Source organism: Aspergillus karnatakaensis (assembly GCF_047715665.1).
Source record: "Aspergillus karnatakaensis strain CBS 102800 unplaced genomic scaffold BJY04scaffold_29, whole genome shotgun sequence".
In the NCBI taxonomy this organism is placed as follows: Eukaryota; Fungi; Ascomycota; class Eurotiomycetes; order Eurotiales; family Aspergillaceae; genus Aspergillus; species Aspergillus karnatakaensis.
The window spans coordinates 341,817-361,691 of NW_027395741.1; the positions used below are offsets into that span (position 1 = coordinate 341,817).

Consider the following 19,875-nt stretch of genomic DNA (forward strand, 5'->3'; position numbering starts at 1 on the left):
TAGCATAAGGTCTGGCCGGTCGACTTTGCTTCGTTTCTTAAAGCAGGGTGTTAGAACTGCACCTGAAAGGCTGAAACCAAGCGCTTACTACCACACAATCAACATGACCTCCCCTGCAGAAAATCGAGTTGCGATCATTGTCGGAGCCACTGTCAGTACCTCATGCCACCGCGCTCCTCCGCGCAGTCACTGACCCTTGTGCAGTCCGGCATGGGAGTGGATATTGCCCGGGACCTGGCCACACGTGGATGGAACATTGCTTGTGTAGGTCGGCGCCGCGAGGCCGGCGAGGCTCTCCTCAAGTCCATTCCCGGCGACACCGCTCGGTTCTTCGCTGCCGACGTCTCCAACTACGATGAGTATGCCAACGTCTTCCGGGACGTTCGCAAGCTCTGGGGTCGTATCGATGCACTATGTGCCAATGCTGGCATCGTCGATACCTCGTCAATTTATATATATGATTGGAAGAACAAGAGCGTGGAGGATGTTCCTCCAGCCCCAGAGCTGACGGTGGTAGATATCAACTACAAGGGAGTAGTATACGGCACTCAGCTCGCAACACACTTTATGAGATATAACCCTCAGCCAGGCGGTCGCATCGTGATCACCGGAAGCATGGGAGGGGTCTTCCCCCACGAGTCCTACCCTGTGTACTGTGGCACAAAAGCAGCAGTCAATCAGTTTGTGCGTGGCGTGGCCCCACTGCTCAAGCAGAAAGAGAACATCTTGATCAACGTGGTCATGCCGGGCATCGTCGACACTCCTATCGTCCCGCCAGAAATGATCGCAGCAGTCACGCGCGAATGGTAAGTCCCGCGAGCTTGCACATACAAAACACCCACTCACCTCCCTAGTGTGACGCCTGTCGACACAATCCTCAAGGCATACCAGGTCTTCCTCGAAGACACGACCGGGAAGGCCGGCGAGATCCTTGAGTGTTCCGCCGAGAAGCTGATCAATTACGAGCTTCCTCCGTACGGCAATGGGCACATCACCAAGCGCGCCGTCACGGTGTGGGAACCGCTCTTCCGCATGATGCACGGCGAAGACTCCAACCTGCCGGATGCGATTCCGTGAGACTGGGTCTGTGGAAACTGGAACTGGGACAGGAACGGCTCGGTGCGTGTGAGCTAGCAAACCCTGCTGGACTTGGCGCCTATAATACGGCGCCATCCGGTTGCCGGCGTGGGCGATCGCAATAGATGGAGCATCTAGTTCAATTTAGCGTATTCCTTTCTCCCACTTCTTCCCCGCCTGTCAGCCTGTCAGTTCACAGTTGACTCAGATGAGCTTCGTAGTCGAGACTCAAGAGGCAAATCTGATAACAAAGTACCAAGTCCTCATGATTAGTTCCCTTCTCTGAAATTGAGAAAGGCGGGTCTCTACCTGCGTGGGTCTGCTCTAGTCTCTGACAAGGCCAACTGCCGATCCCATCAATCATGCAATCAATCAGTCAATTCCAACCAACAGTCTCTTACTGTCTTACTTTGTGGCGTGATCCTTCCAAAGCCCATTGTCCCGCCCTGGGCAGATCATCGCGGGATGGCGTGGCCCGCGCAACGCCACGGCCCCTAGCGCTGGCTTAACAAAGTCAATATGATTGCCAGGATCGAGGATTCTCGTGCTCTGCCCTGTGAATTTCTGCTTCCTTTTGCGTCCCGGTGTTTGGGAAGCCCCTGATCCTGGTCTTCTGCAGAAATAGTTCGCAGCCACTGCATGGTTGTCATCGCCGAACTTGAGCAAGAAGTCGAAGAGAAAACTCAAATTCATCCCCGGGTTTTGCAGAGCAACTCTGGTCTCTCGACTTCCTACTCAGGCGGTCCCCATGGCCATGGCCCTGATGTGTTTGATTTTGTGACATGTGTTCTCCATAAAGAGAGACTCCATCTGTCAGACTCAACGGCTGTGGACTCCCAGCGGGACCAGAAAGGTGAAAACCGACAACAATGTCTCATCCAGACAATTCCATTGCAGAAGCTACTCCATAACTGCTACTCCACAGGAAACAATCCCGTTCAGCAGAGAAAGAACATCTATTGATTCAAAATGGCCCCCACCTGGTTCTCCAACACGGTAGCAGCCATGACCTCCCTCATCCCCTCATCGCAGAAGGCATGCTGGTCGCGAAAGTACACCCCACTATCGGAGATCTCCACCGCCTGGCCAAACAGTCTCTCCCTGGGCAAGTGGGTCCCTTGCGAATCTGTCATGCCCCCGGCGGCCCCAGCAGGTGGGTTCTCACTCTCATTGTCAGTCTCACCTTCAGCTTCTCCCGCAAGCTGCAGCACCACTCGCACCACAGATTCCATCTCCGTGAAGCGGTGCTGCGGAAAGGCGTCCCACCGGTCGACTAGGTCGGTCCGGACTATCCCCGGGCAGATTGCGTTGACGCGGGTCCCTCGCGCGGCGAAGTGCTGTGCGATTGAGCGCATGAAGCCGACTACACCGACTATTGGGATTGTAAATCGTTAGCATTGAGTTTTGAAGTGCGGAGGACGAGACGGAGAAGGATTGCGATATGATTTGAAATGAAACGAAAGACGGGGCAGGCCCCCGACGCCGGACGGCCATAGGATCCGGAAAAAGAAAGGAGTTTCAAAGGATGCAAAGGAATGACTGGACTGGCAAACCCACATTTGGCCGAGGAGTATAGTGGAGAATAGTACGACGGGTACAGCCCGCCACAGCTAGCCGTCATGACAAGGCTCGCCCCTGCACCGTTGGTCGGCGACGCAAGGAAGTAGTGCTGGGCGAGATAAGTGGTCAGGACGATTCCCTTCAGGTCTGTGTCGATGGAGAGCAGATCGGGCTCTGGTGGTGGCGCTACCGGATCGTCGGTACCGGTACGCATCGGGCAGGAGTCGTAGAAGTTGAAACGCTCGATCATGCCTGCGTTCGCGAATACGAAGTCGAGCTTCTTGTGTGTGGAGTAGCATTTCTGGAAGGCTTCTGCCAGGGTTGAGTACTTTGTTACATCGGCGTGGTGGAAGGTTGTGTTCGGCAGGGTTGAGGCTTCTTTCTGTCCGCGCGAGGTGTTGATGTCGAGGATGTGAATGTCCCAGTTGGGGAGTGCGGACAGGGCTTTTGCGACTGCCAGGCCCATGCCGCTGGCTAAGGTTTGGGGGATTGTTAGTGATGTGTAGAGTTTGACATATCCAATAGGCCGGATGGGGGTGTTTGCGCACCTCCACCAGTGATTAGAGCAACTTTCGGGGTCATCTTGAAGGCTGTCAGATTGTTTGTGGCAATGTTTGTGCTCTGAATCTGTCGAGTGCAGTGTCTTGCAGATGTCAGCATAACGACAGCTTAATATACCTATGCTGCCACCGAGTCACGGCGATAGGCTTGCTTGCTCCATTATTGTGTCCGGACCCATCGCGCTCTCGCCCATGATCAACCAACACCCCGACCACTCGTTTGCAACAAGAGCATTGTCTCAAAGTTTCTGAGTCTGTAAGAACCATCCCACAAACGGTTACGGAGCTGCCACTCCGAAGGCCCATCCCTACTGCAATCAGTAAACGCCGCACCGATTCTCTGGATGCTGGGAACGCAATTCTTCAGGGGCAGAGGTGCAGATGTAGATCCCTGTTAAACTAAAGCACAACCCCTGCTAGCTATCTGCTGTGTCCCGAGAGAGGAGCACACTATAATAGTGCATCTCCACGCGATGGGACGACTGTAAGACTGAGACAATCCACAGTCCACACTGCGGATTTCAATGACAAGTGCCTGTGCCCATAAAACCCGCTGCATCTGAGCGTGCAAGACCCTGCCCTGTCCCGCCTTCCCTGCCCTTTGATGCCGACCGTCGTCCACCATGGCGTACAACCTGAATGTCGAGACATTCACGGAATATGGCATTGGCATCTTCTTCTTGCTGCTGCGGCTTATCGCCAGGTTACGGATGGGTGGGTTCCGTGATCTGAAGCTGGATGATGCGTTTGGCGTGTTGGCCATGGTATGCTAAAGTCAACTCAATTTCGGTCCTAGCAGAGACTAACTTTATTTCCAGATATTTTTTACCATGCAGACGGTGAACATTTATCGGATGGGTGAGCACCTTGCGCCATCACGGACTTTCGCCCGTCAGTGCTAACCAACGCAGACACATTGGGAACGAACATCGGACTGGACGCAGAGTCCGCAATGCTTGTCCCCGATAGTCAGATATCCGACATGATTCGCGGCTCAAAACTGGCTTTCATGAACTGGATCTGGTATATATGCTATATCTGGTGTCTGAAGGGACTGTTGCTCTGCCTGTACTGGAAACTCACGTACGCACTCCTTAATTATGGTCAATATCGAGTCACTAACATGGTGCTACTATTAGAGCGGGAACATGGCACCGACATCTAGTCGTCGGAACCTCAGCATTCTGCGGTGTAATCTGGCTCGCATGTGTCCTGACACATGTCTGCATTTGCACTCCTGTCACTCGGAACTGGCAGATACAACCATACCCAGGAGGTAAGGCAGCTGCAACGCCGTGACCAACAGTGCAGACAGATCTAACATTCCTGCAGACTACTGCACTCTCCGCCAGCCCCTCTACGTCGAAATCGCCGTCTTCAACGTCATGTATGTCTCCCCATCACGCACGCACACAAGATAGCTAACGAGTCTCTCTCCCGCCTAGATCCGACGTCTGCATCCTCATCATCCCCATCCCCATCCTAACAAAACTCCAAATCCCCATCCAACGCAAAGTCGTCCTCGCCCTGATGTTCTCCTCGGGCGTCTTCATCATGATCTGCACAATCCTGCGCGCCTACTACTCGCTCGCCAGTATCTCCAGCCTCCCCGTCGCGCTCGGCTGGGCCAGCAGAGAATGTTTCGTCGCTGCCATCGTCGCCTCGCTCCCAGGGATCAAGCCGCTCTTCAAACATACGCGCTTCCTCGGCTCTTCCGGACGGAAATCCAATAAGGGTGGCGGATATACGAGTGAGGGGTATAATAACTTCGGGTCCAAGGCGAGTCAGACGGGGCACACGAAGACGTTTATTTCGTCGCGCAGTCGGGGAGGGGGTGCTGGGGTGCGGGGGTTTGAGCTTGATAGTGTGTTTCCCGGGAAGGGCGGGATGGATACGAGGGTTTCGTCTGGGGATAGTGAGGAGTATATTCTTGAGGGGGCGAAGGAGAGTAATAGGGACAGGGACAGGGAAAGAAGACCGTCTGTGGCGACGCCGCCGGCGAGAGGGGATTTGGCCATTCATGTCACTACGGAGTACACCCTGGAGACGGAGCAGGCTGCTAAGGATAGCTCGAGGGTTTAAGGTCCTGGGGGCGAGATCTCCATAAGGCTAATGGTGGATACTGTGTTCTTTTATATGTTCTTAATATTATACCCTTTGTTACTTGTGCATTAAGGCTTGGCCAGGCTTTCCTTGACCACCCGCTCGATATGAATCGGCGTGTTGCACATTCCTGAGTTACATATATATAATGCAGCCTTTCTAGAGCCTCACAATAGTAGTTCTGGGTCTCTTTGACTGGATGGGATGTTTCACGAGTGTGCTAGGGCTCCTTTCGAACCCAGTGATTCCATCGACTCGAAACAGGTTTCAAGCGTCAAGATACTCTAGCTGCTCAGTTACCCCCCGACCGCTCCAGTATGCACCACCTTCGGGTACAGAAAGACCTGTAGGCAGCAAGCGCACCTACTCTGCTCGTGATCATGGGGTGGGGGGGTTACCGCTATGCCCTCTGAAACGATAGGTAACGTTTAAGAAAGGTTCAGTAGATTTTGGCCCTCCAATATGCAAATAAAGGTTCTATCATTCTGTGTCTATACTCATAAGTCAAGAATATGCCAGAGACTGGTGTATACCTTTCCTGTCAGGCTTGTTCTGTCTTTTTGTTATGCACGGGTACCAAGAGCTATATATATATCGCGCATCGAGGAGCCACTTCTATACGACAGATTACGAACGGCAGAAACAGGACACATTCCCTCATCCGAGATCTAAAGGAGTCTCAGTTCTCCCAAAGCAAGAGGCATTCGTGAAATGCTCTACTCCGGTGCATGCAGCACTGGCCTTGATGCTGAAATTGAGCACCCCTTCTCCCCGCGGAATGGCATCCAAAGCCCATTGTGAGATGTCCTGATTGGCTATGCAGGCATGGGGCATTACTCGAGGACGAATCAGCGCCTGCCTCTACCAGGGGAAGATCTTGGCTCGGGCTGGACCCCGTCGAGGCCTGCGGGACACCCCGCGCCGGAGAAATTATCATCGTATCCGGGGCCAAAATTCACCGGCCACAATGCCCTTCTTCAGCATACTTGACATGACTTCTCCGCAGCAGCTGCCGGCAGCTAGACTCGCCAAGCCCGCCTGCAGAGACCCTGTCGATTGCTGCCGACCCCATTCGTGTGAATGAATATGGCCGTCTTGTGCTTGCCTTGTCCGGACAATTCACCAAGCGCTCCCCGAGATTGTACCTCGTTTGATCGCTTGGTAAACGATCACCGAAGTCTATAAAAGGCTCATAATGTCACGTCCCAAAGCTATTGGAACCCGCGAGCCCGGCTCCAAGGAATTCACCACATACACAGTCTCCCTAGGCTACCATGAGGCTCTCCACTCTCGCCTTGCTGGCCGGCCCCGCCGTCGCAGCACCCTCCTACCTCTCCTGGATGGCCGACTCGTGGATCCTCAACAACCGCGAAGACGAAGGCCCCTACTGGTACGGCCGCGCAACGCTATACGAAGGTTACGAAGCCGCCTACGAGCTGTACGGTAACGAGACCCTACTAAACTGGTATCGGGCGCAGATCGACGACGTGGTCGTCGCCCCCGACGGGAGCATCGTCGACTTCAACGAAACATACTACTCCCTCGACGACTACCGCATCGGCAACAACTTCCTGTACTGGTACGAGCGCACCGGCGAAGAGAAGTACCGCCTTGCCTCGAACCGCATCCGCGCGATGCTCGATCGCCACCCGCGTACCGAGACAGGCGGCTTCTGGCATCGCCAGCCTGTCTATCCGCACCAGATGTGGCTTGATGGGATCTTCATGGCGGATGTGTTCTATGCAAAGTGGACGAGTCTCTTTGATCGGAAGAATATCTCCGCGTGGAATGATATTGTTCTGCAGTGGGATAAGATTGAGGCTGTTACTCGTGATCCGGGGGGTACTGGGCTGCTGGTTCATGGCTTCGATGAGAGCAAGCAGGCTGTCTGGGCGAACCCGGTGAATGGTGCGTCTCCGCTTGTGTGGAACCGCGCTGTGGGATGGTACTTTGTCTCGCTCAGTGAGATTCTGGATATCTACCCGAAGCATCTTCCTGGGTATAAGAGGTTGCTTGGGTACTACCGGCGCCTGGCGAAGGCTATTCTGCGTGCGCAGGATCCTAAGGTCCATGGGTGGAAGCTTATCCTCAGCAAGCAGTACCTGAACACACCTGGTAACTACTTTGAGAGTTCCGCGGCGGCTATGTTCACGTACGGGTGGCTTGCTGGCCTGCGCAGGGGACTTCTGGATGAGAGGACGTTTGGTCGGCCTGCGGCGAGGGCGTACAGACATCTCATCGATGATTTTGTCACAGTGCACAAGAACAAGACCTTAACGTGGGAGGGTACTGTGCAGGTTGGCTCATTGAACAGCGATGCATCATTCGAGGTGAGTCCTTTCTTCCTGCTGCTCGCTGGTGACGACACTAACTGTTTCTCTAGTACTACACAAGCATCCCAGTGGTGCAGCATGATACTCGCGGCGCTGGTCCTTTCTTGCTGGCCGCGTATGAGTGGGAGCTCCGTCAGAAGGGGAAATAAGTAATAGATAGTATCATTCAATGTCAGCAGCCTATTGGTATGGGGTTGTGCAGACCTCAGTGAGGATAAAAGCTCTGCGGGTCGATTTGTCGGGGAGATCTATTTGAGTAGAATGGTTATTCATCTCTAAATAACCTTTTTTGCAAAATGCCCCCAATGTAAGCCTATGTCCGACTTCTTCTCTGGGACTCGCACATTACCAGCGCTCTGGGGACTTGGTTACCCAACTCTGATCCTACCCTCAATGTATGGTCAAACGTAGCTGCCCTCATTGCAGGCCAGGTCAAACAAACGCAGGAAGAACCCCTGTTTGCGCCAGCCATCCTAACAAACGCCCTGCAGAATCTCATCAAAACTCTAACACTTTCCTACTTCTCCCACAAACATTTCTGACATACCCATCTTGCAAGAACCCTCCGCTATCCCACTCCCATCCATTCACAATCCTGGTCCTCTGCATCACACCACACCGAAACCAAACACCCGAGCCCAGCATGGTCTACAAAATGCAAATCTACGCCGACGGCGGCTGCCGCTACAACGGCCACCCGCACGCCATCGGCGCCTCCGCAATAATCTTCAAGAAACGCAAATCCCGCTGGCGCCCATCACACGTTATCTCCCTCCTTCGAAACCCACCGCCAACGAGCCAGCGCGCCGAACTCAGTGCTATTATCCTAGCGCTGGAGAAGGCGATCGAGAAACCCAATCACCTTCGGAATAACCCGCGGCTTGATGTGACAATCTTTACGGACTCGAGGTATGCGCTTGGGTGTATGACGGTTTGGTCGGAGAGGTGGAGGGAGAATGAGTGGGTTAATAGTCGAGGTCTCGAGGTCGTGAATAGGGATTTGATTGAGAGGGCGATGGAGTTGGAGGGGGAGTTGAGGGGGCTGGGGAGGTTGAGGTATACGTGGATAGAGAGGGGGGAGAATGCGAGGGCTGATAAGTTGTGTGGTCAGGAGTTGAACCGACAGGAAAAGGGAGAGGAGGAAGATTAGTGTGCAGCTGATGCTTGCTAGACAGATGTGCGGTTGTTAGACCTTCGGAGCTTGTTATTTGATACGATGCAACGCCCTGTTGAATCCTTGATCAGAGCACTGTATACGCACCAGCTTAACAGTAGATGAGGATCTCTATCGATATTGTGCGTAGAGCAAAGTACTCATTTATCACATCGTGGTACAGATGGTACAAAGATTATCGGCCTGCAAGGGACAATAGATGAATAGCCTTCTAGCATAGTGACACTCTAGGACATGGGCAGTAGCGCCCTTTCTCTTACTTTATGTATTCGTACTACTAAGCTCGGTGAAAGAAACCAGGGCTGCGTTGCTCCGAGACGGAGGGGCAGTTTGTCTGGGGTTCAGGTGGCCAGCTACTGCTCGCCTGTAATAAAAAGCACCATTCTTCCCTTATGGCATGTACCAGCTTCCCCGCGCCCCGCTTTGGGGCAAAAGGATTGAGTTTGTCCAATTCCTGCTTTTGAACCCACCTCCAACAACACGAGCCAAGGTGTATGGCACGAAGGGAGCTATATTTATCTGTAATGTAGACTCTGCAAGCGAAGACGACTGAAGCACTGTCAAGCATGTGCCCGGGACTATAAAGAAAATGTTAATAGTGTCTAGGAGTTTGATGAACAAGGGCCTGCCATTTATATTGGGTATTACATCCCAAGAAATTGAGTTCGTCAACTTTTACACACATTCTTTACAGCGCCAATTACTCTTGATAGTGAAGAATACTCGTAATGGCTGTAGAAGTTTATAGAAGAATGCATTGTCCTTGAAAGCCCTGCCTTCAAATACTCCTCTTTTAATCAAACGAACGTGTCTTTCTTAGTATGGAATGCCGATACCCACTGTGCTTCGGTATTTAGCCAAATCGAAGGAGAGAAAGAAAGAAAGAAAGTACAATGAATGATATCCAAATAGGCCACTTGTTGAAAGATACCCATTCTTGCTGTCTCAGTCGGACACACTATCGCCTGGAGTCCTGTTGCAGATTACGAGATTGCCCCCAGCAGCATATCAATAGTGATCCTGGAGAATCAACCAAAGATACCCCTGCAGCTCTCTGGGAGAACCGATCCACTCTCGCTCCTCACAATAACGTTGATATTGTCGTCATGGAACCTCTGGCCCCGAAGAATCCAAGCGCCAAGATAGTACTGAGCGCAATCCTGTTCAATCACCGTTGCTGCATCAGCAATATTGTTAAACGAGCCCAGCGTCACAGGGTACGTGTTCTATGCAACGGTCAAAAGAGCGAACGAACGAAGCTAGCTAGGGTAACCCCTAACATGATTTGGATATATAAACCTACGTCGTTGCACCACCAAACCACCGCCCCGCCGTCATTAGTGCAGGCAACTCGCGCACAGACGCCTGGCCCGGCACCCAGCGATGGTCTGCCTGATTGCCCGCGCAGGGTTCTGACATTGTCTCTTGCCTCGATTAGATCTGCATATGGCCATCTCCCGCAGAAGGTGTTGTCGCGCTTCTGCAGATGTTGCTCCTCCCTTGAGATCAGAGAGGCCTTAGCGAGTTCTTCCGCCTCCAGCTCATAATTGGGGTTTAATTCGAGCAGCTGGGTGCGGACGTCCTGGACCGTGCCGTTCAGGATGATAGGGTCCTCGCCGATCTTCCAAGCAACCTCAGTTTGCAACTCCACAATCTTATAGCCATCGATAATCACTTCGCCGTGGTTACCTGGAGGCTCGAGGCTATAAGCCTACTATCTGTCAGAAACACCCCTTGATCAGGATCGGATAGTAGAATTGTAAACCTTAGTTGCTAGCAGCATGAGCAGGGCAGCAAAGCTCGGGGCGAAAGGAGCCATGGACTTAAGAGGCTGTTAGGCACGATATGAAAAGATAGGTAATAAGATATAGGGTATTGACTGGGGTTCTAGAAAAGAGCATATTCGATGCAGATTGTCTGCTTTTTAAACCTGGAGGTCTGCGACTGGGGAGCACTCTGGGAGTGTTGCTCACCACAAGGTCAAAGCAAAGCTTGGCAGTGGTTGGGGTATCGATTAATTGGTTCCGTTGTGCATTTTCATAGGCCCTTTTGTAGTATCTTGTCTAGATTCAACATTTTCATATTCAGGGGCTGTTGGTGGCCGCTATGGAACAGGTGCAATTACGAATACGCTTATTTGTCCTGCTGATGTCTCGACATCAGGCGAGCATGTTCTCTTCACCACTGCAGGATAGATTGTATATTACTTCGTATGTTCTCGTACAAAGACAAGTGGTCTCGAAGCGTAACTGTTTCGTGCGAGCCTAAAGTTTACCGGTTATCAGTCCGCTATTAGGGACTTTGCGCCATTGCTCGGCACCGGCTTGGTCCCGTGCCTCGACCATCGACTATCGGTGCGAGTGGTGAGGGAGCAAAACATAATGATATTGAAGTCCAAGGAGATACAAAATGCAAAACAGAGGAAACCTGTAGGACTGTAGAGAAGTCCGTTAATTTAATATGTACAAGTGGCTTTCAATAAGATAAAATGGTATCAGAGCTACACATACGCATACGAATACGCCCCAAGAGTTCAAGAAGTGAAGGATGCACATGAGATGATCTGGGGGCCAACCTTTCTGTCTGCAGGTTAGTGGCTGCCCTCCCAGTAATCAGCCATCTCAAGTAAAGGATAGAGCCATATGAGAGGTTTAAATGTAACCTTATATATATGCCTTAGCAACTTCCTTCATCTCACTCAGATGGCAATTAGGTATACGGGCGGTAGAAAGAGTCGTTATATCGTCCGTTATGGAGGCCCCTGGCAAAACTTTTATTAGGGCCCCTTTAGCCAGTCACTCACCCCACACTACTTTACTCCACGTACAGAACCCCAGGGGTACTATTGCGTGTCAATTGGCCATGAGTCCCCTTGTATTTAAAAGCAAGAACTTCTTTCCGAATAGTACAGATAGGATTTATTAGGTACATACAGTGCCCTCCTATATAGTACGCCCCATGAAAGGCTTCAAGGTTGTCTGTCCACGACTTTCTGGTTGTGGCTCACTTGTAGATTCTAGAGATATTGGTTACTCCTGGGTTATGTGGTGGGTAGTAATCCTCCACTACAGCCTAGTATTTATGATCTTGGAGAAGAGAGAGGCTTGCAAAACCTTTGTTTAGGTACCTAGAGCAGGCGCAATCTTGAATGGAAGGGGATGACTCTGGAAACATCCAGAGTCCATGTACCTAAATCTATTCATGCTCCCGGCTACCCAACAGGCCATGCTAGTTGCGCGGGTATGATGGATATAGGGAGTATAGGAAGGTATAACGAGGAGATCTCTCATGCTTAGATTTACTCCGAATTCCATTCCGCCCTCTCGCTCTTTCAGTAGGTCCACAAGTTGCAGGTGGGAAAGGCAACAAGAAGCGCCATCGAACCCAATGATCCTGGGCCTTGGCGATGTTTATTTTCTGAGTGGTTAAGGACGTTCCAGCGAGACAACAAAAAAAAAAAAAGACATACAACAGCTGGGATTCGCATGTGGTCACCCACCATACTACTAACCAGCCGGCGAGTGGCTTAAGTACGGCTGAGCGGACGGGAAGCCCTGTTCTCCACTCCCTGTGGTCGTATGTGCTAGCTTAGTTTGAAGACCAAAATATGTACAAAATTTACTTTTGCACGCCACTCGAGTAGGTATCCTGTTCCCCTTTGCACAATGCTGCGAAGGTTGGTGGGTTTATAGAGGCTCGAGCTTCCAAAGATCTACTCTTGGAGGCAACTAGAAGATACCGATTGGGCTATGATCCAAGGACAATGTTCGCCGCTTGTTTGAAGCATTGGATTAAGCTAGGACAACGGCAGCATATGTATATTGCATGTAGAAGTAAGTGCTACTCCGTAGCGGTAGGCCAATGGGAATTTAGGTCCGAAACCTACCGACCCCCCTGATGTCACTGCGGTAGAAATTGTACCGCTTCTGACTCCTGAGGCCCCACTTCTGGCTGGCTTTCAGAAAGGGCAGTCAAGGGTCGCACCCGACCGAGGAGTGCCTTCTACCGGCGGCGCCTCGTATAGCTATGGAAAATGCTGCTGCCTAAGGTACTCGTGAGACTTGTATTAGCTAAGGTCCTGGAGACAACAGCAACTTGCTATATCACGCTCCGGACAACCAAATATCAACGATACGTGAATATTCTGGCCTCTCGGACCTGGGTAGTAGAGGAACCTGCAAGACGAGAAATATCTCTTCTAGAGTCCATGAGTCACCCCTGCAGATGCCAAGCAGTGTGCTCGTATTCCAAGAACTGAAGAACAGACGCGATTCCCGCATCTTTCCATCGAACAATAATCACGTTCTTCCTGCACCATGGCCTCGAGTAACCCTTTGTTGACCCCCTGGGAGAAGTTCGCCTCTAAATGGGATAAAGGAATGGGCGATGAAGGAAACGACTACTTCCGCTACCTGGAACTTCCCATCCTGGGCAAACTGATCAAGCCAGTAGAGGGGAGTCGTGCGCTTGACCTTGCTACCGGAAATGGCCTCGTCGCTCGCTGGCTTGCTCAGAAGGGGGCTGCGTCTGTAGTTGCAACAGATGGTGCGTTTGCAATGCTCGAACATGCGAAAGCACGGGAAGAAGGTTTTGCGGATGCTGTCCGGATATTGTACCATCGTCTTGATGTCACTAGTCAGGAATCCTGGGATGACTTCATTAGAGGCGATCTTGGTCTGAAGGTCAGTGTGGAACTAATCTGATGGAGAGCTACTTTCTCGTCTGGCCCTTCGTGACTGAACGCTTAATAGAACGGAGCATTTGATTTTATCACGATGAATATGGCTATCATGGATATTCAGGATTTGCAGCCCCTGGCAAAAGCATTGAAACAGCTTCTCAAACCAAAGGGCTGGTGAGTACAGAGCCTGTTCTTTTTCCTTCGCAGTCTCTTTCTCACGATCGTACGGTACAATTCACCACTAATTTTGCTCTTAGTTTCGTAGCTACTCTCCTTCATCCTATATTCTTCACATCCGGAGCATCTCGGCAAATTCTCGTCCATGAAGATCCAGAAACCGGCGAACACAGTATCGAACGCTCAATGGTGATGACCAGATACTTGAACGTCCCTCCAGCAAAGCAAATGGTCTTTCCGGGGCGGAAGGCCGAGACGCCGGTAGTCATACACCAGCTCTGATTGATGTTCCGTGGTTGGTGATTAACATTTACTAGTACATGTACCACCGCCCCCTTCACATGCTCTTCACGCCGTTCTTTGAGGTGGGTCTTACCATGGATGCACTCGAAGAGACAAACTTTGACGAAAGCTTTTTCGACCCGGTCCGGGTACACTCGTCGAAGAACTTTACCGAGTTTCCAAAGATACTTGGGTTTCGAATGAGGCGCTCGGGCAATTCCGGCTCTAGCTTAGAGGAGACAACGACATAACCGATTTGTCTTCAACCATTGACCTCCTTGCTGTTGAATGATGCCACTTGATAATGTTGTCAGACTCGGCAAGCACCAGTCGTATGATTGGAAATAGACCAATAGCTGCAGTCAGGATGCTGGCAGGACATAAATAGATTTGATTATGCATTAACAAGAAGTAGGTCAAGCGTCTCGTATCTTTGCTTAATATCTTTTCCCACTCCCTCACCAGGCAGAGCAACTGTCTTGCTAGAGTGAGCGGCTCACGGCACTTACCTGCACCCTCGTAAAATCCTTGTGTAAAGCATCCAGGCACTCGAGGCTCACATAATATTATCCGCGTTTACTATGGGGTATAAATACGGCTGAGTGAACAGGAGGGCCTGTCCTCCTCACCCCGAGCCTGTATGTATTATCCTTCTACCAACAATAACAATGGCTGTGATCAGGTACGTATTACCCTCGTGCGATCGACGCGTTGAACAACAGCAGAGTTATTCTTGCCATGATAAGTTACCTGTCCCGATTGTTGGCCGGTGGACTGATGTTGACAATACATATATTCGCCACGTATTTCGCACGTTTCAAGTTGACAAAGGTGCGAAGCAAGCAATGCAGACGCAATCGTGAAACCGGAAACACTAGGGAGGACGTTCTCGACGTCAGTGAGCCCCTGACAAAGCTCGCGATGTTGTGCTACAATAGGCGTGGGGAAACAACCCTAGGTTACCCTTCGATTCTGACCGCCGCTATACCCATTGCCCTGGGATCTATCGACTTATAGTGAAACGTAGGAGTATCCTGGCACAATGGTCGTTGGAGCGCACGCTCACTGATATGGCCTTCCAGTTTCCGGCATCTCAACCTCCTCCGACGTGAATGTACGGTGGTCCACCTCGCCCGCAGCTGCAGGAGCTCCCCGTTTGACAGTCAAACACACCATGTCTTCCTCCGGAGCATGGTAATTATCCTCCCGCTCCTGTTTCTGCAGATTTGGTTCATAATTCGGGTGACAGGCCGCTGCAATGGCCAAGCTACAGCTCCCGGCAACCACCATCGCTGAGTCCAGCCGGCAAAACGCCAATGCCATTATACTCAACAGCATCACCCCGCCAGCAGAGATCGCGCTGACGATGGCGACTGGTGTGTACCCATAGGTCATGACATCAAGACGCTCAATGCGCGCCCACTTCGGATCGTAGGGATCAACACCGACGAGAAATATGTTTTGGGAGATCAGCTAGTGCAAGATCGTAGACGAGGCCATGAAAGGGATAGCCTAGCGTTATGTCAGAGATAGGAAATAGTTTTCACGCTGGGCACCCTTGGGATTCCATGAGACGCGGAGACCTCTGCGTGAGATAGCGTACCGTCTCCACTCGTCTGCGAGGGTTATACTGATGAGTCGACTGTTCGTGAGGAAGTAGATCAGAGAGAATATGAGCTGTGGGATGTTGGCGATGAGTGTATTTGCAATCAGGCCTGTTGGCCAGTAGTCGCCCTTGATTAGATTACTAGCGGTAAGTGGTAGAGAGTATTGCAGCCTGCAATACTGAGGTACGCGCTTAGTTCTATAGGAGTTTAATAAAATATCATAGGAATATAATTTAAGAATATATAACTATAAACTTATAATTTTTGAAGGATTTCTTAATAAGGAGATTCTATCAGCGACTAAAAAATTCTATAGTAAGTATTTCCTAACTAGTTTTCAAGTAGTTACTAAATAGTTATTAGATTAAGACTATTCTTAGGGGTCTGGGAAGTAAAGCCTACTACTTATAATGATTTCGAATGCTTTTATATTTATAAATATATATTAATATCTATATATACTATTTATATTAGATAGAATTTATAAGCATTTTCTACTACTCTTGAATAATCTACTAGAAAATACTAGTAGGGGTACAAAAATATTAAATAGATTTAAGACTCTAATTTAATGATAAGTAAATACTTAGAAATTACTTAGAAATTACTTACTAACTAAGAATATAGCTTAATTACTTTAGAGTCTATAGTTTAAAGAGTTCTATTTATAGTATAATATTTTTATATTTATAAATATTTATTCTAGCTTTTATAAAAAGGATTAAATTATAATAATAATTAAAATTTAGTGTTTGATCCCTTATCCTAATAAATAAAATATTATATTTCTCTAGAATATAGACTAGAATCTTAGAACAAATATTTACTAAATACTAATTAAGTACCTAGAACTATATCTAAGGAAGATTATCATAAATTTTAGGATATTATATTTTTATATATTTTTAAGAATAAATCTAACTCCTTTCACCCCTCTTATTTTTTAAAGTTAATTTATCTTAGAAAAGAATTTGGTCTAATAATATTAATGAGGTTTTTATAATTATATTTATATTAAATAAATATAAAAATAAGTATTAAATCCTAATTACTTAGCAAATAATTACTAACTACTTATTTATTGTATATTATATTAATATAAGTTTTTGCTAGTATTAATTCTACTAAGGATTATTATTTATTATTATTGCAAGTTTTTAGCCTTATTTAAAAGATTTCTTATTAGTTAATACTTTTTAATCTTATTCACAGCACTGGGATCCTGTTATAGAAGAATTAATCTTTAAATTCTTCCTAACCCTGGTAATCTCTTATAAGCTTATAATATTTAATCTTAACTTATTTAATTCTTTTTTTAATAGCTATTTTATCTAACTAGTATAAAGACTAGTTATAGTTAGGGTTAAGCTTAATTAAAGTAAATAAGGCTAAGTATTCTATATATAAAATACTTATAAAGTAGTTTATATAAGTATATTACTATTCTAAAAGGTAACTCTTAATAATAGTATAATATTAATTATAAAGAATAAGTAAGACTAGATATTATAATAATAATAAGTATTCTTAAATATTTTTTATCTTAATTACTATCCTAATTACCCTTTCTTTATTATTAGTATAGTAATTTAAGTAATAATCCTTAGTAATTATTATCTTAACTATTTAATACTTAGCTATTTAATATTATAATTATTAAAGTAATTTTATATAGTCTAGGGCTAGTCCTAGCTCCTTATTTAGTATTTAGTAGATTATTTATAAGATATACTACCTTACTATCCTAGTATAATAGCTATTACCCTATAACTGCTGTCCTCCCCAGACTCCTGTCCTTTCTAAACTACTATCTTCCAGTGACCATAGTCCTGACTAACCTGCTGTCCTTGTTTCTGCCTCGTGACTCTGCCTTGTTAAGTTCTTAACAGATCCATGGTATTATTATGAATATAGATTCTAATCATTATACAGTAATTACTTGCTAACCACATTAGAAGTACTTACTAAAGTTACGGAAGAATCAACCTTTGACTTCTTCCTAACCTTGGTGACTTTTCGTAAGCTTGTAATAACTAACATAACTTATTTAATCCTTTCTCTAGTATAATTATCTTATCTAATTTGTGTCTATAACGGACAAGAATCTAGACTCTCTTGGCTTTCCAGTCTGGGAGATTCCATGTAAGTCGAGCAAACAATCTACAGTCACCGAGTTGGCAACCTGTCAACATCTCTAATACTGATGCATTGAAAATGCGATGGAAGGTTAACCTCTCAAGCCTTCCTATATATGAGCAGGCATCTGGACCTATCTATTAGCCACAAGTTTTGGATCTAGCGGTGTTTAACCTTTCAGGACTGTAAATGGGTTATCTCAGATAACGCTATGACTAGCCTGGGCAGATATAGATATGCGCTTGACATCTCTAGTACTATTTATGGAGTATACTCTGTGTGACAATTTAGCAGGCCATATAATAAACTTGCAAGTTAAAAGTATATAGAAGACTGAACCTTTTCAGGGAGGAGGTCTTTAGGTGTTTGTTGTGGGTACACACCGATAATCTAGTTGCGGTTTCGCGTGAGCCGCACTATTTAGACGGTACCGCGGGATCAACTAGAAAGATTGCATTACTTATACAAGCAATTGATTTATCTAGAACTTTATTTAGGCTCTAGCGAAGCTTTGGGGCCTATTATTCACTACAAATCAGGGGGCTCTCCTGTCTAAGGGCTTAGAGTTAATGACTTCAGCTAGTATCTTCGCACGCTAAGCCGGCTGCGGGATATAGCGTTTCCATGACATCTTTTCTCTAGTAATTTGTTCTAAATCTGTTGTAGCTGCTGCTAACAGACTAATAGCAATGATATATTTAAGCCTATATTGCTTATGGTTGTAGTAACTAGGTCAAGCGGATATTCTGCTTTCCTTGGGCAGTTTTAAGAATAATAAAGATTTGCAGTCCAACTGGAAGTGGCTGGATGCGGCAGTTTTATCTTGAGCCCCACTACTCCTGGAGTCTAGATTACATATCCGTTCAGCATCAAGCGGCAGAAGATTCCATGGATCTGATATAGAAAGATAGACTTCCGCTGGCTCCCGGATGTAACCCTAAGCTTCTATGCTAAGTTAAGTACAGAGCCCACAAAGTAGTCAAAGGGCCTATCTTCAATGTTTTGCGTACATCGTGACCCAGTCTGCCTTATTTTATTACGAGCAAGCCACACATCATGTAGCCTACCGGGGTGATAAAGTTTGTGGGGAGTAGCATTATGTCATTATCATTAAAGCAATACCTCAAACTGGGAAACACCATAGTACGCAGTAATGCTATATACTAGATGTCTAGGCCATGGCTCGAGGCAAGCAATCATAGGTGCAAATCCATGATGAGCTCATTCTAAGCGTACTTGGAGTAAATCGATGACGCGCTCATTCCAGGCGTACTTGGAGTAAATCGATGACGCGCTCATTCCAGGCATAGTTGTCTATGGCATAAGTGATTATAACGGACTGAAAACGTATAAAGGAGATGCTATATCTCAAATACAGGACCTAATATTCATGATTGCAACCCGTCCTTTGAAATCGATAAACTATCTGTCATATCTTTAACTACATACCATGAAGCTCGTTGCGGCCCTTTTATTCACAGCTTTAGCTCTGGCTGCTAAACACTTTGATCAGCCGTTGGGTTCTATCTATGAAGATGCACCTGTAATTAGCTGCCAGGATAAACCGGGACTGCGCTGCAATCCATCGATTGGACTTGACTGCTGTCCACTACTTGACTGCACTGCTGACTGCCCAGGATGCTGGGGTTATGTAAGTGACTCACTCTATGAAGATGTGTGCAATCGCTCATATACTGCAAATAGTGTCGGAAAAACTAAGGGTCGGAAATTATGGACGACCATAATATTATTTACTTTTGGTTTCAGGGAGATGTATTGTTTGGAGGAGATGTCAGACTGATGTTCGGGACATTGAGGCCTTTGGATAGGTTTTTATCCTAGAATTAAATCTGTGCTAGGTTTTCCCTACCTCCATATGCAAATGCAGAGGCTTAACTACTCAAAATAAATCTCCATCATCAACAAGAAACTGAGGACACTGGCTAATGTTAGTGTTAAGAACCTGGCAAGGTGGAGTCGCAGGGAAAAACCCAAGCCAGCTTAGGTTCTCCGGGACTAATAAGAAATACCCTAGGGATAAGAGAGACTTGTGGCCAGGGACCTAGGCTAAGGGGCCTAGGACTAGGGATATAAAAAAATAATTTTAGGCTTATAAACTTAGCGCTAAGAAGCTAGGCGCCGGAAACTAAGTTAAACTAACATCTTAACTACTACTAAGTATAAT

General features: G+C 47.7%; 9 protein-coding genes across 9 annotated transcripts; 6 read left to right on the top strand and 3 right to left on the bottom strand.

Annotated features, from left to right (window-relative positions):
* Nucleotides 1-24: 24 nt before the first annotated feature.
* BJY04DRAFT_191168 (SDR family oxidoreductase) lies at nt 25-1,443 on the top strand. Its single transcript, XM_073711603.1, has 3 exons — nt 25-151; nt 205-806; nt 855-1,443. The coding sequence occupies exons 1-3, from the start codon at nt 104-106 to the stop codon at nt 1,075-1,077; spliced, it is 873 nt and encodes a 290-aa protein (XP_073570469.1). The 5' UTR covers nt 25-103; the 3' UTR covers nt 1,078-1,443.
* A 590-nt stretch (nt 1,444-2,033) lies between these two features.
* On the bottom strand, nt 2,034-3,219 carry BJY04DRAFT_219126 (uncharacterized protein; the record flags this gene model as incomplete). Its single annotated transcript, XM_073716503.1, has 3 exons — nt 2,034-2,449; nt 2,635-3,111; nt 3,186-3,219. 3 exons carry the CDS (start codon nt 3,217-3,219, stop codon nt 2,034-2,036), a joined length of 927 nt encoding a protein of 308 aa, XP_073570470.1.
* A 601-nt stretch (nt 3,220-3,820) lies between these two features.
* BJY04DRAFT_219127 (uncharacterized protein) lies at nt 3,821-5,279 on the top strand (the record flags this gene model as incomplete). The annotated part of the gene is made up of 6 exons (XM_073716504.1): nt 3,821-3,961; nt 4,016-4,055; nt 4,109-4,280; nt 4,337-4,473; nt 4,530-4,584; nt 4,643-5,279. The coding sequence occupies 6 exons, from the start codon at nt 3,821-3,823 to the stop codon at nt 5,277-5,279; spliced, it is 1,182 nt and encodes a 393-aa protein (XP_073570471.1).
* Nucleotides 5,280-6,640: 1,361 nt separating this feature from the next.
* On the top strand, nt 6,641-7,782 carry BJY04DRAFT_228277 (glycoside hydrolase family 88/105 protein; the record flags this gene model as incomplete). Its single annotated transcript, XM_073718805.1, has 2 exons — nt 6,641-7,630; nt 7,684-7,782. 2 exons carry the CDS (start codon nt 6,641-6,643, stop codon nt 7,780-7,782), a joined length of 1,089 nt encoding a protein of 362 aa, XP_073570472.1.
* A 494-nt stretch (nt 7,783-8,276) lies between these two features.
* BJY04DRAFT_219129 (RNA-DNA hybrid ribonuclease) lies at nt 8,277-8,783 on the top strand (the record flags this gene model as incomplete). Its single annotated transcript, XM_073716505.1, has 1 exon — nt 8,277-8,783. One exon carries the CDS (start codon nt 8,277-8,279, stop codon nt 8,781-8,783), a length of 507 nt encoding a protein of 168 aa, XP_073570473.1.
* Nucleotides 8,784-9,835: 1,052 nt separating this feature from the next.
* Nucleotides 9,836-10,626, bottom strand: BJY04DRAFT_219130 (uncharacterized protein; the record flags this gene model as incomplete). The annotated part of the gene is made up of 3 exons (XM_073716506.1): nt 9,836-10,033; nt 10,111-10,518; nt 10,573-10,626. The coding sequence occupies 3 exons, from the start codon at nt 10,624-10,626 to the stop codon at nt 9,836-9,838; spliced, it is 660 nt and encodes a 219-aa protein (XP_073570474.1).
* Nucleotides 10,627-12,812: 2,186 nt separating this feature from the next.
* BJY04DRAFT_191171 (class I SAM-dependent methyltransferase) lies at nt 12,813-14,347 on the top strand. Its single transcript, XM_073711604.1, has 4 exons — nt 12,813-13,489; nt 13,559-13,662; nt 13,746-13,926; nt 13,983-14,347. The coding sequence occupies exons 1-4, from the start codon at nt 13,124-13,126 to the stop codon at nt 14,196-14,198; spliced, it is 867 nt and encodes a 288-aa protein (XP_073570475.1). The 5' UTR covers nt 12,813-13,123; the 3' UTR covers nt 14,199-14,347.
* A 26-nt stretch (nt 14,348-14,373) lies between these two features.
* On the bottom strand, nt 14,374-15,642 carry BJY04DRAFT_191173 (uncharacterized protein). The gene is made up of 2 exons (XM_073711605.1): nt 15,030-15,642; nt 14,374-14,970 (listed from the first exon to the last, which is right to left on the bottom strand). The coding sequence occupies exons 1-2, from the start codon at nt 15,340-15,342 to the stop codon at nt 14,951-14,953; spliced, it is 333 nt and encodes a 110-aa protein (XP_073570476.1). The 5' UTR covers nt 15,343-15,642; the 3' UTR covers nt 14,374-14,950.
* Nucleotides 15,643-19,092: 3,450 nt separating this feature from the next.
* On the top strand, nt 19,093-19,461 carry BJY04DRAFT_191175 (uncharacterized protein). Its single transcript, XM_073711606.1, has 2 exons — nt 19,093-19,341; nt 19,395-19,461. The coding sequence occupies exons 1-2, from the start codon at nt 19,141-19,143 to the stop codon at nt 19,407-19,409; spliced, it is 216 nt and encodes a 71-aa protein (XP_073570477.1). The 5' UTR covers nt 19,093-19,140; the 3' UTR covers nt 19,410-19,461.
* The last annotated feature ends 414 nt before the right edge of the window (nt 19,462-19,875 follow it).

Coding starts and splice junctions, on each gene's coding strand:
- BJY04DRAFT_191168 (XM_073711603.1), top strand. CDS start 104: ATGACCTCCCCTGCAGAAAATCGAGTTGCGATCATTGTCGGAGCCACT. Junction 152..204: donor CGATCATTGTCGGAGCCACT/GTCAGTACCTCA, acceptor ACCCTTGTGCAG/TCCGGCATGGGAGTGGATAT. Junction 807..854: donor GCAGCAGTCACGCGCGAATG/GTAAGTCCCGCG, acceptor TCACCTCCCTAG/TGTGACGCCTGTCGACACAA.
- BJY04DRAFT_191171 (XM_073711604.1), top strand. CDS start 13,124: ATGGCCTCGAGTAACCCTTTGTTGACCCCCTGGGAGAAGTTCGCCTCT. Junction 13,490..13,558: donor GAGGCGATCTTGGTCTGAAG/GTCAGTGTGGAA, acceptor AACGCTTAATAG/AACGGAGCATTTGATTTTAT. Junction 13,663..13,745: donor CTTCTCAAACCAAAGGGCTG/GTGAGTACAGAG, acceptor TTTTGCTCTTAG/TTTCGTAGCTACTCTCCTTC.
- BJY04DRAFT_191173 (XM_073711605.1), bottom strand. CDS start 15,342: ATGACCTATGGGTACACACCAGTCGCCATCGTCAGCGCGATCTCTGCT. Junction 14,971..15,029: donor GGAGGTTGAGATGCCGGAAA/CTGGAAGGCCAT, acceptor GGATACTCCTAC/GTTTCACTATAAGTCGATAG.
- BJY04DRAFT_191175 (XM_073711606.1), top strand. CDS start 19,141: ATGAAGCTCGTTGCGGCCCTTTTATTCACAGCTTTAGCTCTGGCTGCT.